The sequence below is a fragment of the Garra rufa genome, chromosome 10 (genome assembly GCF_049309525.1).
Source record: "Garra rufa chromosome 10, GarRuf1.0, whole genome shotgun sequence".
Classification (NCBI taxonomy): Eukaryota; Metazoa; Chordata; class Actinopteri; order Cypriniformes; family Cyprinidae; genus Garra; species Garra rufa.
Genome location: NC_133370.1, coordinates 41,510,128 through 41,523,494, shown reverse-complemented (window position 1 = coordinate 41,523,494; position 13,367 = coordinate 41,510,128). Strand labels below are relative to the sequence as shown.

The 13,367-nt window shown below is 40.4% G+C and overlaps 1 protein-coding gene across 1 annotated transcript; it reads left to right on the top strand.

Moving 5' to 3' along the window:
- Positions 1-555: 555 nt before the first annotated feature.
- LOC141344353 (uncharacterized) lies at positions 556-13,142 on the top strand. The gene is made up of 10 exons (XM_073849227.1): positions 556-716; positions 2,390-3,361; positions 4,555-4,624; positions 5,022-5,162; positions 5,614-6,806; positions 7,449-7,635; positions 8,150-8,369; positions 12,249-12,370; positions 12,515-12,693; positions 12,781-13,142. The coding sequence occupies exons 2-10, from the start codon at positions 2,407-2,409 to the stop codon at positions 12,972-12,974; spliced, it is 3,261 nt and encodes a 1,086-aa protein (XP_073705328.1). The 5' UTR covers positions 556-716; positions 2,390-2,406; the 3' UTR covers positions 12,975-13,142.
- The last annotated feature ends 225 nt before the right edge of the window (positions 13,143-13,367 follow it).

Sequence of the window (13,367 nt, the reverse complement as noted above, 5' to 3'; positions counted from 1 at the left end):
CTTAAAATATGATACAGAGAAATCAATCTGACAGGTTATTGTTTTAGATGGCATATGTAGTATTGTATACAAATGAAGGGAGTTTATATCGGAAGGGAGGAGACACACTGTTGCAGACATTAAAATAAAATGCAGCCTCATGAATATTATGATCATAATAAACAATCATCTAGCACCGTCTTGTTTTATGTATTTGTCAACACTGGAAAATGTTTAGGTTTCTCAGGGGGATTATCTTTTTGTTCAACTGCAATCACTAGCATCTCTCTAAAAAATACTTGATCTGTCACACGTGACCTTTACATACTGAGTGCACTTTAAATAACATTTCTGTGAATTGTACCAACTTATGCAATGGATTGCTGCAGTTGACATCAAAGGAATTAAAGTACGCATTTATTTTCCATTTTTGTCTAATCCGTCTGATTTCTGTGGGGATTAACAGACCAATCATGAATATTGAGCGAGCGCTCATAGGTTAGAGATGGGATCTACCACCAGTGGATGCGCAGTGATAGGTGCTGGTGACAGCTGAACGAAGAGGAGCATCATGGGAGTAATTCCTCATATCACCGGGTAACATTTGTTGTTGGTTTCGGCCATTGAAGTATTACTGGGCAAGGAGAGACAGGAATGATTCTGCATGTTGGGTCAATGCGATTTATTCTGCACCTGTGAACTTTAACAGACTTGAATGGACCATCAGTGAAAATAAGGTAAGATATTATATAGTATAAATATTTTAATATGTGTGTCATAATAATGTATTGATGCTGACATGTATACATACTCTCAAATATATATACGCTCAAAAGTTTGGGATCAGTACGATTTTAAATGTTTTTTTTTTTTTAAAGTTTCTTTCAAAAATACAGAAAACAAAAGCAATATTGTGAATTTTTTTTTTAATGTACATAAACATTTGTATCTATCTGTAATTGTAAATCTGTAATTTTCAGAATCATTACTCCAGTCTTCAGTGCCATAAATATGCTGAATTATTATCAGAGCTGGAAACAGTTGTGCCTCTTAATATTATTTTGGAACATGTGATACTTTTATCAGAATTCTTTGATCAATAAAAGGTTAAAAAGAACAGCATTTATTTAGAATAGAAAGGTTTTCTAACAATATACAGTACTGTTCAAAAGTTTGGGGTCAGTACATTTCTATTCCTTCTTTTTTTGAAAGAAATCAATACTTTTATTTTCCAAGGATGTATTAAATTAATAAAAAGAGATATTTTAGATTTACATAGTTTAGAGAAGATTTATATTTTGAATAAATGCTGTTCTTTTTAACTTGTCATTCATCAAAGAATCCTGAAAAAAAAAAAAAGATCACAGGTTTCAAAAATATATTTGGCAGCACAACTGTTTCCAACATTGATAATTCCAATAATAAATCAGCATATCAGAATGATTTCTGAAGGATCATGTGACACTTAAGACTGGAGTGACAGTCGATGAAAATTCTGCTTTGCATCAGGAATAAATTATATTTTAAAATATATTAAAATGAAAAAACATTATTTTTATATTGTAATAACATTTTGCAATATTACAGGTTTTTTCTGTATTTTTGATCAAATAAATGCAGCCTCACTGAGAAAAAAGATGCATTGTATTTACTTAATTTTTTAAAGGTAAGTGGTTGCAATCAATTTATTTTAGATTCATTTAAATAAACAATTTTTTTTTACTTAAATACAGCTAAAATAAATTGATTAACAACTTATCTTAAAAAAATTGTAAATTCAATTGATCATTTTTTCAGTGCTTGATGAGCGTAAGAGACTTCATAAAAAAATTACAAGTCTTGCTGATCCCAAACTTTTGAGCAGTGTATGTGTGTGTTATAATTACAAATTCTCCATCACAGTTTTGTTCACAACAAATATTTATTTTAAGCAATATTTCATAAATCTTATTTACCTGTATCCTCATCTATATCATCTCTGTCATGGTTTACCTAAACCTATGCATAAATTATGCAATATTTTAATTCTTATAACTTAATTTTGGATACCAGTACATACAAACTGGAGACTGTTCATGTATACTTACAGTTTAGAAACCTGTGTCAATAATTAAATTTTTTTAGTTTTCTATTAAGGATTCTATTCACTATACATCCATTGTGATATATTTTTCACTATCTTCAATAATGTAACCTTGTTCAAACTTCTATTCATTTCTATCGCTTGTTGTGGATAATCTAACACTATGAAAAAAGTTTTGGTATTATGCAAAACTCTTACATAGTTTGTTGTGCGTAAGAGGGATCCAAGAATGTTTAATCTACTAACATGGAATTCATAAACAGCGGCTCTGCAAAATCTTCCACTTCATCTTGTTTAAATTTGTGTCTGGCATTTTTTCCTTTAAAGTGTCCCTTCGTTGCAAAATGGATGAAGAAACGGAGGATCTCTCTGGGACACAACCACTACAGAGTGTGGAAGATCAAAATGCTGAGCTATTAGATGACCCTCAGAGTGGACCCACTGATCTATTGAAATCCAATGCATCTTTCCCCTCCGTCTCTCCTGCCCCTGGTTCAGCCGTTTCTGCCCTGCAGTCTAAAGTTAAAGCTGTGTCCCAAAGAAAGTTAAAGGGGATGGAGAGAGATGATCTATTACCTGAGGGATCCGCAGAAGAATCAGCGAAGAAAAAACAAGATGATGAAGCGTTGTCTCCTTGTCAAACGGAATACACAGAGCAGAGCAATACATCAAGCCCTGGTGATAAAGAACCAAACTCTGGGATGCAAGGAGAAAAAGAGACTTGCAACAAAATTGGGAAACACAGCCCATCTCAAGGTAAACTAGAAACATCCCGTGGGCTTTGTAAAGGGTCTAGCCTAGAGAACATTGCAGTGGGTGTAGCTGGCGAGCCTCAAGGGGACATTGCAATGAAGTCTACAACATCTTCTCCCAGGCACTGGGCTCCTCCCAAGGGCTTCTGGCGAGTGGCACGACCAGAGACGTTACTTCTCAATCCAGAGAGTTCTTCCACACTGGCGACTCCAAAGGATGTACCACCCACAACTGAGGAGGCTCCAAAACGGAAGGCAAAACTAAAGACTGTGGGTGCAGTTGTTCACAAAGAGCTGCAGAGGTCCGACAGCTTGGAAAGTGCTTTTAGGAGTCTCCAGAAGGAGACTGGAACAGCAGATCCAGTTGGTGGGCTGTGGAAGGCAGAGAGTTGGGAGACTGTGTGCTTTAGGGGAGGGTCTTTGTCTATTGCGGAGAAAGTTGAGATGAACAAGACATACATGAACAAATACCAAGTTGATGCCATTGAGAACACAACTTCTATGCATGCAGAGGGACAGTATCAACCACCAAAGGAGCCGCACAGAGGTAAGGCCTTAGGTCAGGGATAGGCAATGTCGGTCCTGGAGTGCCGATGTCCTCAGATTTTAGCTCCAACTCTGAAATAAAAACGCACCTGCCTGTAGCCCTTGTAATCTTGAAGACCTTGTTATCTTAAAGATTAACTTGTTCAAGGTGTGTTTGATTGGGGTAGGAGCTAAACTCTGCAGGACATCGGCACTCCAGGACCGATGTTGCCTATCCCTGCCTTAGATTAAAGGGATAATTCACCCAAAAATGAAAATTCTGACCTCAAGTCATGACTTTGTTTCTTGTGTAGAACACAAAAGATATTTGGAAGTGTCCTTTTTTGACCGTACAATCTTCTTTTGATCCCAAGATTCTTCAAATTATCTGTGTTTGTGTTCCTTTAATTACCTTGTGCCATTTTTCACTGTATTTATGATTTAACCAGCATTAATCACCCATGGGTCACTGAGCCAAAACTCACAGCAGGGAGGTTAGTATGATCTCTCAGAACAGATGTGGCTGCCTGTCACCATAATTACAGATGTGGGGGAAGGGTTCGGGAGAAAGTAGAGCAGTGGAGATAACAGTGTTTTAATACTGTACGACGTAGGGATAGATGGGCTGAAATCTGCCAGCTTGGTATTCTGGAGTGTTGTGTAACAGCAGGACTACAGGATATTGGTTCAGTGGGTTTGTACTATTCTTCCACTTGCACGTAGCATCCTTACGTCAATAAAATTTTAACACGTATCAAATGTGACCCTGGACCACAAAACCAGTCATAAGTAGCATAGGTATATTTGTAGTAATAGCCAAAAATATATTGTATGGGTCAAAATTATTAATTTTTCTTTTATGCCAAAATTAAGATATTAAGTAGAGATTATGTTTCATGAAGATATTTTGTAAATTGCCTACCGTAAATATATCAAAACTTAATTTTTAATTAGTAATACGCATTGCTAAGAACTTCATTTGGACAAGTTTAAAAATGATTTTATCAATATTTAGAATTTTTGGCCATTTAGACATCTTGGCCAAATTGTCCTATCCTTACAAACCATACATCAATGGAAAGCTGAATAAATGCAGCTTTCAGATGATGTATAAATCTCAAGTTCAAGAAATTGACCCTTATGACTGGTTTAGTAGTCTATGGTCACACATGGGTTTGAGGTAATTATTGTACAACAGTATGTGTTTTTGTACAGATTTACCACCCTACAAAGTAGGTGATTGGGACTCAACAATCATCACAAAGGACCCTGTGTTTAACTATAGGTAAGACACATGGTCCCCAATCAAGCTCATCATTGAATACAGTTGTTCATTTGAACTCAACTGTGGTAGACCCCTGCCAGAATACAAATCCATGTGAAAGACAAACATCTCGTCATTTTAAGATTAAGGCATGCAGATAACATTCCCATGAAAGAGATTACATAAAACAGATTTAAGCTTCTGACATTCTGTATGTTTATTTGTGATATGTGGGAAGTATGCTGCAAGATCATGATATTGACAGTCTAATGTTCATCTAATGTTCATTGAAGTAAGCCTTTCATAGGTCTGGATGGCTTTTGAGACAAACATTTGACAAAATCATTTATTGCATTTTGAATAGTCGTTACACTGACTCAAGAGAGTGTTTGTGAAATATATTTTCTGTTTTGGACAGACCTCTGATCTCCATGACTGAAGTAACTCTTAGTCCACGTCATGAACAAGCAAAGCGTCTGTTAGAAAGAGCTCGATTTAAAGCACGTTCTCAAAACTCTAAGAGTGAAGCTCCCACTTGCCTTGGTCAAAGAGAAGGCCTGTAAGTCACCTCAACACTTTCTATTGCCTTCTTGTTGTTCTTTCACATCATGGTTGTCTTTTTAAAGTCATCTGCTAACTTTTTCACTGTGAACAAACAAAAGCAATCCCACAACCCATATCCTGTGATACAAAAAAATATCCATTTAAGCACTTCATTCCACGTTGTATTCCTGTGTTATATAATCACATGTTTGGCATATTTTATAAATCCTGATACATTCGATTGGAACACAAATAAAAGAAAATGATAAATCAAATAAATCAAAAGCTTTTATTCATGGTAATCTATTTAACTTCAAACCAATAATGCATTTGCTGTTTGTTTTTATTCAGGTTTAAATAATAATTATGTAACATTATGCAGTGATGTAACAGGGATAATGTAATGATACAGATAGCGATTGCAGATCTCTGGGTGTTCTCTAAAAGCTCTTGTATCTACTTTATAGGGAGGTCTTACCAATCAGTGTGTCATCTACACTGCACAGTGCTGTTCTTGTCACGGCTCAAGAGGAGGTTACTTCACCTCTTCAGTCACCAGACATCCGAGGCAGAACCCTTGAACGTGGGGTGCGCTCGCGTCGATATGGCCAGTCGCCCACGAGAGTACGTTTTGAAGACGAGTCAGAAAAAGAGGCTGAGCGGCGATACCTTGAGCGGGTGCGTGAACGTGGGCCAGTGGTGACTGAGAAATCCCACTCCACCCAAAAGGCAGAACCGGTGTACAACATCCCAGAGGAAGGCAGGGGGGCGGCAATAAATTGGGTCAATGTTGGTATCCCTGTTGCCATATTAACCAAGGAAGGAGAGTGTCTGGCTGCCATGGTGCCAAAGGACGAAATTCTCAGGACATGTGAAGCCTGTGGAAGCATCTTGGGACCTGCACAGACCAAAGATTGTCATTCCCAGTCAACACACAGTATTGGAGACTCTCAGGAGAAGGCAAGTCCTCGATGGGTCCCCCCTGGCCAACCATGTCGCCGAACCAACCACCCGACCTTCAAGGAAAGTATAGTTTTCACTGGAGGAGTCAGCCTGGCAGAAAGTGTGGGGCGGGGAGGTGTCGGAGGTGCAGGAGAGAGCACGTCAGCTTTTGGGAAGCTTCGAAGACGGAGCAGGAAAGGGGAAAGCAGAGGTGAAACCAGCAATGGTCCATATGCTCGAAGTCAGGATCTATGGGCTCAGAGAAGGAACTCCAAAACCAGGTCAAGTCTGGAGGATAAAACTACTCGCTCTAATGCGAAGACACCTGCACAAGGTGCTTCAGAAACCTCACCTGACCTTGAGAATAAGGATCTCTCTAGGGATGCCAAGGACTCTCCCCCCCACCTCCCCATCAAATCGGCTCTGAAATCAGGTTCTAAGACTCGGCCGACAGGGCAACGTGTGGTCAAGTTAATGCCCTCAGTTCAGTACCGCCTAATTCACCTTGACCACAAGCTGGATGGGAGCTCTCACCTCGAAAATATACAACCTGAAGAGCACCTCACTGTCACTATCAGTGCCTCCCCTCAGGTTCATCCAGTGACCTCAGTGCTGACTTCTTGCACCAGACCATCCTCTCTCAGGTATTCCTCCTCTGTGCTAACCACAGACCTTCAGGCTCTAACAATATGGGACCCTGCAGGTGACCTAGTCTCAGGTAAGTTTACCTAAAAAATGGCTAATTCAGAGTTCCTCGAATCTTGTCCTGGAGGACCAATGATTGCAGAGTTCAGCTCCAACCCTGATCAAACACACCTGAGCAAGCTAATCGAGGTCTTCAGGACCATTAGAAATCACAGATAGGTCAGTTTGATTCGGGTTGGAGCTAAACTCTGCAGGGTATTGGCCCTCCAAGGCAAGATCTGAGGAACCCTGGGTCAAATGATGAAATGTGGCATCCCACTAGCTAACTCAAAATAACTCAGCATGTCATACCTACCAACAGTTTTTCTGCTGAAAGTTTGCTGAAGTTTTTCTGTTCTTCTCTCAATGCTCCAAATTAGCTAGTGAGACACTGCATCTACATCAAGGATGGGCAACTTCTGTCCTGGAGGGCCACTGTCCCAGTGGAGTTTAGCTTCAACCCTAATCACACACACCTGAACAAGCTAATCAATGTCTTCAAGATCACTAGAAAGCTACAGGCAGGTGTGTTTGATTAGGGCTCCTTAGTGGTCCTCTAGGACCGAAGTTGCCCATCCCTGATCTACATGAACAACAGGTTTAAACATTCTCATTCAGAACTGGTTTCTTGATGCCAACTCCAACAAGCTTTGCTCATTCATTTGTTGTGCATCAGGTCATTTGGCAGGTGAGGGTGTCTGCAAGGATCCCAGAAGCACTTGCACAGCACCTGTTCCTTCAGACTGCTGCCCAGCTTTGAGAGCTATGGGTACATCCAAGGCAGAAGACCTGAGGGCAGAACTTCTGAGAGCAGAGCACCGAAAAGCTGAAATACACTGGGATGATAGTGTAGCTATGTCTAGGTAAACTATATCTTAAGAGATCCCTTATTTAGAAAGTGTGATCTTAACTATGGGCTAGAGATAACTGTAGTTTTTTATATACATGTTGACAATTCCATTATAAAGTAAACAAAGGTTCCTACAGAGATTAAAATTCACCTGAAGGAGTGTCCTTAAAGTTTCCTGCTTTAAAATTAGATAAGTTAGAACTAGTAAATCAGTATATGGCATGACCACAACTACAATGGGCAAATCTGCAATCTGTGACTACATTCACAATGCGCAAATTTGCAATCTGCTGTCTACACTTCACATGTGTAACTGCACATTTGTAGATTAGTATGGTACATCTGTTGTCACATCACTCCATTTCACTGATGTGGGGTAAAACATAATTTGTATTGGTAGTAGTGGTAGTATTGCTTTATGTTGCTCGACCTGTAGAATTAGAGTTTACTTAACTTTAAGTACAAGTTAAACATCTTGTAGTCATTTACAGCTTTTATTATAAACTCATTCCTTCTCCTATGTGTAGGAGAGCAGGGGAGCGAGAAGGGCGGCCTAAGCTATCTCTCCGTCGCTTTTTCTCATCCATGGGACTGAACAGTATGGGTAAACTGGTGAAGGGTAGCCGGTCCAACAGCATGGAACACCTGTGTTTTCCCGCTGCCCGGTACAGTTCTGCCTCTTCAAGTCCTACACACAGAAGCCTAGTCCCTCTGAAGAGGACCCCCTCTCTCCAGTCTCTCCACACAGTAAGTTCTTTTCTTTGTGAAAGAGAGAGTTACAGAGTCTGCCAACAGTAGCACCCCACCCTTGCAATATCATGAGAGATCATTTGGACTGTATCTCTGGCTTTGTATAATGAAATTGCAAAACATATCATGTGGTTCATCTGCAGAGCACAATAAATCTGCAGACTTACAACACGGACTTGTGGACCGAACAGAACAAACTAGAAGTAACTGCTTTCTATTTAAAGAGGCAAATTGGCATAAGATGCACATTAACTGAGTTTACTTGCTGGGGGAAAAAGGTTATAGAAAATAGAATACTTAAGACTAATTCATACAGTCAGACACTAACCAACAGTAACAGAGATGTTTATCGGGTTTTGTCAGATCAATGTCTGTTGCTGTTGATTGCCGCTTTTTTTGGCCGACTGAACATGTTCAATCGCTGCTTGTCAGGTCGTGGAATCTTGTGTTAGTCGCTCTCTGCAGTGTGAATTAGCCTTAATACCAGTAGGGTAAAAACAAAACCTGTCTGGGTCATATGTCACACTAAAATCACAATAAATATGCATTTTATTTGGTATTACGCTCATGACAATATTCCACCTCATTCTTTCTATATAACAAATCAATGACAAACCTGTTATTTATATGGCAAAATATTTTCTGCACCATACTAGTATTTGTTATATTCTGATGTGATTGTAACCAATAAAGTCCTAAATTACAATAATTCTAAATAATATTTCACAAATTGTAATAATATTTCACAATATTACTGTTTTTACTGATCATTTACTGATCATATTATTAATCAAATAAAAGCAGCCTTTGTTACAATTAAAAAAGAACACAGATATGTTCCAAAATGGGTGTTTAATAACAGATTGGCAGGAACACAAGCAATGCAAGCAGGTAAGTGACTGGTTCAATAGGTAAAAAATGTAACTTAGCTGAAGGTAAGAGTCCTTTTAAATTCACAGGTGCAGGAAGAAAGAACGGATGGTAGGCCAATCAAAGAAAACTGAAAACTGGATGAAATCAGGAATCACAGGTAGGTAGTCGGGTGAGCAGTCCTGTAGGGAACAACGAGACCAGACAACTGTGAAGTGACTGCTAAGTGCTTATGTAGGATTCCGTGATGAGCTGGTGCGGGTGATCAGAATTCTGGTTACTGGTAGGTGGAGCTGAGAGGTTTGTCAGGACACTGTGACAGTACCCCCTCCACGGGCAGCTCCAGATTACCAAGGTGGATGACAACAGGCATGGCCTCTACCTCTGGGCACTGAGCGATTGGGATGTGGAGTTGTAGTGGAACTCAGTGAGTCGAGATGGATCAAGGATGTCCTCATGAGCGACCCAGCATTTTTCTTATGGGCTTTATTCCTCCCAGTCATCGAGATATTCTAGACGGCTGCCCTGTTGTCGGGAGTCCAGAATGGTGTTTGACTTAGTAGAGGTTTCCTTCATCCTAGTGAGGAGGAAGTTTTAGATAGTAAGTAACTTTGAGCTGCCTCTGGATGGTGAAGGGACCAATGCATCAGGGATTTAGCTTGCGACAGGGCAGTCGAAAATGGATGTCCCTGGTGGAAAGCTAGACATTTTGTCCCAGATGGTACTACAATGTAGCAGTTCTTCTGGCATGAGCCTGGATCTTTTGTTTCAGAACTGCCCTCTGTAGGGGGATGTGCACTGAGTCTCAAAAAATGAACTAAGGACCTCTGTCTGAGACGATATCCTTGGGAATCAATGACAAACCTGTGCCAGAAAACAGAAAACAAAGTGCCAGTAAACATACTGTAAACGCATCTCTGCAGTCTCCAAGGCAGTTGGCAGACCCTAGAGGGGTATTAGCTTGGAGGCCTTTGAGAAGCGGTCTACCATTTCCAGGATACAGGTGTTGGATTCTGAAGATGGTAAGTCTGTGAGGAAGTCTATCTCAGTATAGGACCAGGGTCTAAGGGAAATAGGTAGTGGGACCAGCTTCCTGGCAGACAGTTGATGAGGCACCTTTGAGATGGCACACACTGAGCAACTCCTGACAGAATGGGACTGAGGATGATGGCTGGAGGTAAGATATCCAGTTGTGGTTTGTGTATATGGGAAAGAGCATCAGCTTTTTGGTTATTGTGTCCAGATCTATGGAATACTGTAAAGTTGAAGCGGGTGAAAAAGAATGCCCATTGTGCTTGGCGAAGATTCAGTCTCTTTGCTTCACAAAGATATTCCAGGTTTCTATGGTCTGTGATGACCTCAAATGAATGTTTGGCTACCTCCATCCAGTGTCTCCATTCATTTTTCTTTGTTTGATTACAGGAAGTTTGCGGTTAATGATATCATATTTGCGTTCTGCCTGAAACAGTTTCTTGGAATAGAAGGCACATTGATGAAGTATGGGAGGCTCACCCTGCCGCTGAGACAGAACAGCACCTACCCCGGTGGTATAGATGTAGATGATGACGAAGCAGCCATCCTTGGAATATGGAGGATGAGTTGGCAAGCCCATACAGCATAACCAAGTACTCGTAGTGGCCTGAAGGTGTTACGAAGAGAGTCTTCCACTCTGAAGTTCAAGAAGTGTTTCTAAAGTGCGAGAAGTGCGAGTTCCACCAGAAGCCATCCATTTCCTTTGATATGTCATCAATGAGCACAGCATTCAGATGGACGAGAAGTAGGTCCAAGCAGTTAAGGACTAGCCTCAACCCTCTCAGGTCAAAGATCTCCAACACTTCCATGAATTTGCTAACTTTTATTGACGATTCATTTCCAATTTAAGTAAGATTAGTTCTTCACTCACCTCACTCCTCTGTAACAGTCTCTGTCCTGAAACTCTGTAGCCACCTTAGCCTCCAAAGAATTAAAAGAAGATTTCTGTACCACTCCTACCCTTTCTCACCCCAACCTTGATTTCCCTTTCAAGGACAGGTCGATGCTTCCACCACGGGGGTAGGATGGTTCTGTCCAAGCGGCACCCTCACGTATCTGGATGAGGCTGTAGGCACTCTGCAGGTCCAACTTGGAGAAGATGTGAGCTCCATGTAATTGTTCCAGGGCTGCCCGGGATCAGAGGAAGGGGGTAACAGATGTCTGTGAAGTGACAAAAAAACAACTGCTTAAGAGCTTCCTCTATATACTCCATTATTTTCTTCCCCGGGATGGACAGGGGATACATTTTCTCTTTCGGTAAGGTTGCTCTAGGCAGAAGGTCAATGGCACAGTCCCATGGCCGGTGTGTTGGTAATTCGTTGTCAGTTGCTTACTGAGAAAGACTGAAGACTGCGCATAACTATGTAAGTATCACAGGTCGGGTGTTCAGTCAGGTGAGTAATCCAGATAGGTACAACAAGACCTGACAACCATGGAGTCCTTGATGAGCTGGTGCAGGTCATCAGATTTCAGGTAATTGTGAAGTGACGTGTGTCCAAGTATGGTGACCTATACTCGGAATTTGTGCTCTGCATTCAACCCATCCAAGTGCAGTGCCATATTGCTATATTGCAGCACCCGGGGGTTCGGTGCCTTGCTTAAGGGTCTCACCTCAGTCATGGTATTAAGGGTAAAAGAGAGCGCTAGTTATTCACTACTCCCACCGACAATTACTGCTGGACCTGAGACTCAAACCAGCAACCTTTTACAAGTCTGACTCAATAACATTAGGTCGAACCAAAGTTTTGAATAATAGTGTATTTTTTTTTCTTTTGATTTTGAGGTGAAATATGAGATGTTTTCATGTTTTCATCCATTCTGCAATAAAAGTACTTAGTGACACCAAAACAGATGTTAGGTGTGCCAACATTCTAAACTACAATGTCCATGCAATGACAAAGGTTTAAACACAGTAAAAATGTATATTATAAGAATACTGTGTTTCAAAGCTGTGATGTTGCTCTTTGCCACCAGGAGTCTCCTTTGGCTCAGTTACGTAAAGCATCTTCTGTCCAGAGCCTACAGTCCCCAAAGAGGAAGTTTGAACGTTCCACTATTTTAGGAGAGTTACCACTACCACTGAGTTTGGCACCAAGGTCTGTAATATTGCATGTCATAAAGTCTCTATACGATTTTAGCATGAAAGAATTAAACCTTGGCTATGTGATCTCTTGATTCTGCTGTAAAACCATACTTGATATGTCAAATATTAGATTGGACTGCTGATACCTGTTTTTCAGGGTGCTTCAGAAGGAAGAAAACATAAAGGAATCACTAGAAGATTCCAGAGCAGCAGGTCCACTGGGGCGGCTGGTGCAGGCCTTTCCCGATGGGACTTTACTGATAGAACTTATCAGACCTGCCAACAATGGACCCTTTGGCTTTGTCATCTCCAGGGGCAAAGGAAGACCTGACTCAGGTTCGACTTGTAGTTTTCCTACTTTTGCCTCCATGAATCAAATGATTTAAAGTTACTTGATCAAAATCATTTATGCTGGTTTTATAGGTATCTATGTGGAACGGGTTGGAGACAGTACAACAGAGAACATCTACACTGGACTCCTGGGGGTTGGAGATGAGATTCTAGAAGTCAATGGAGAAATTGTTGCTGGACTGACCCTAGATCACGTTACACGCCTCATGACCCGTGACAGCAAAGCCAAGATCCGGATTCTTCCACATTCCTGGATCAAGCACTGATGCAAATAATGGGCATAATATGGGAGATGGAATTATGCAGATAAGATCACAAATAAAGGAAAATACTTTTAGACAGTAATGTTTTCCAGTCGTGGGTTAAGAAATTTAGAATGGCTTGTGCAATGCATTGTTTACAAAGAAATAATAAATAAAAACATCTAAAACTTGTGAGTTTTTAATCATTTACTTATTTTTTACATCATTTACTCACCCTCATGTTGTTCCAAACCCACATGACCTTCTTCCTTCTGTGGAACACAATAAGAAGGTATTTTGAAGAATATTGGTAATCAGATAAAGAAATAAAAAGACAGAAGAAAGAAAGTCACAGTTTTAATGACCAATGAAGACATAAGGTTTGACGACATGAGTAAATAATGACAGCAATTTCAT

Bases quoted from the DNA above. Each gene is read 5' to 3' on its own strand.
- LOC141344353 (XM_073849227.1), top strand. From the start codon at position 2,407: ATGGATGAAGAAACGGAGGATCTCTCTGGGACACAACCACTACAGAGT. The intron at 4,625-5,021 runs GTAAGACACATG...TGTTTTGGACAG, and splicing joins GACCCTGTGTTTAACTATAG to ACCTCTGATCTCCATGACTG. The intron at 7,636-8,149 runs GTAAACTATATC...TCCTATGTGTAG, and splicing joins GATAGTGTAGCTATGTCTAG to GAGAGCAGGGGAGCGAGAAG.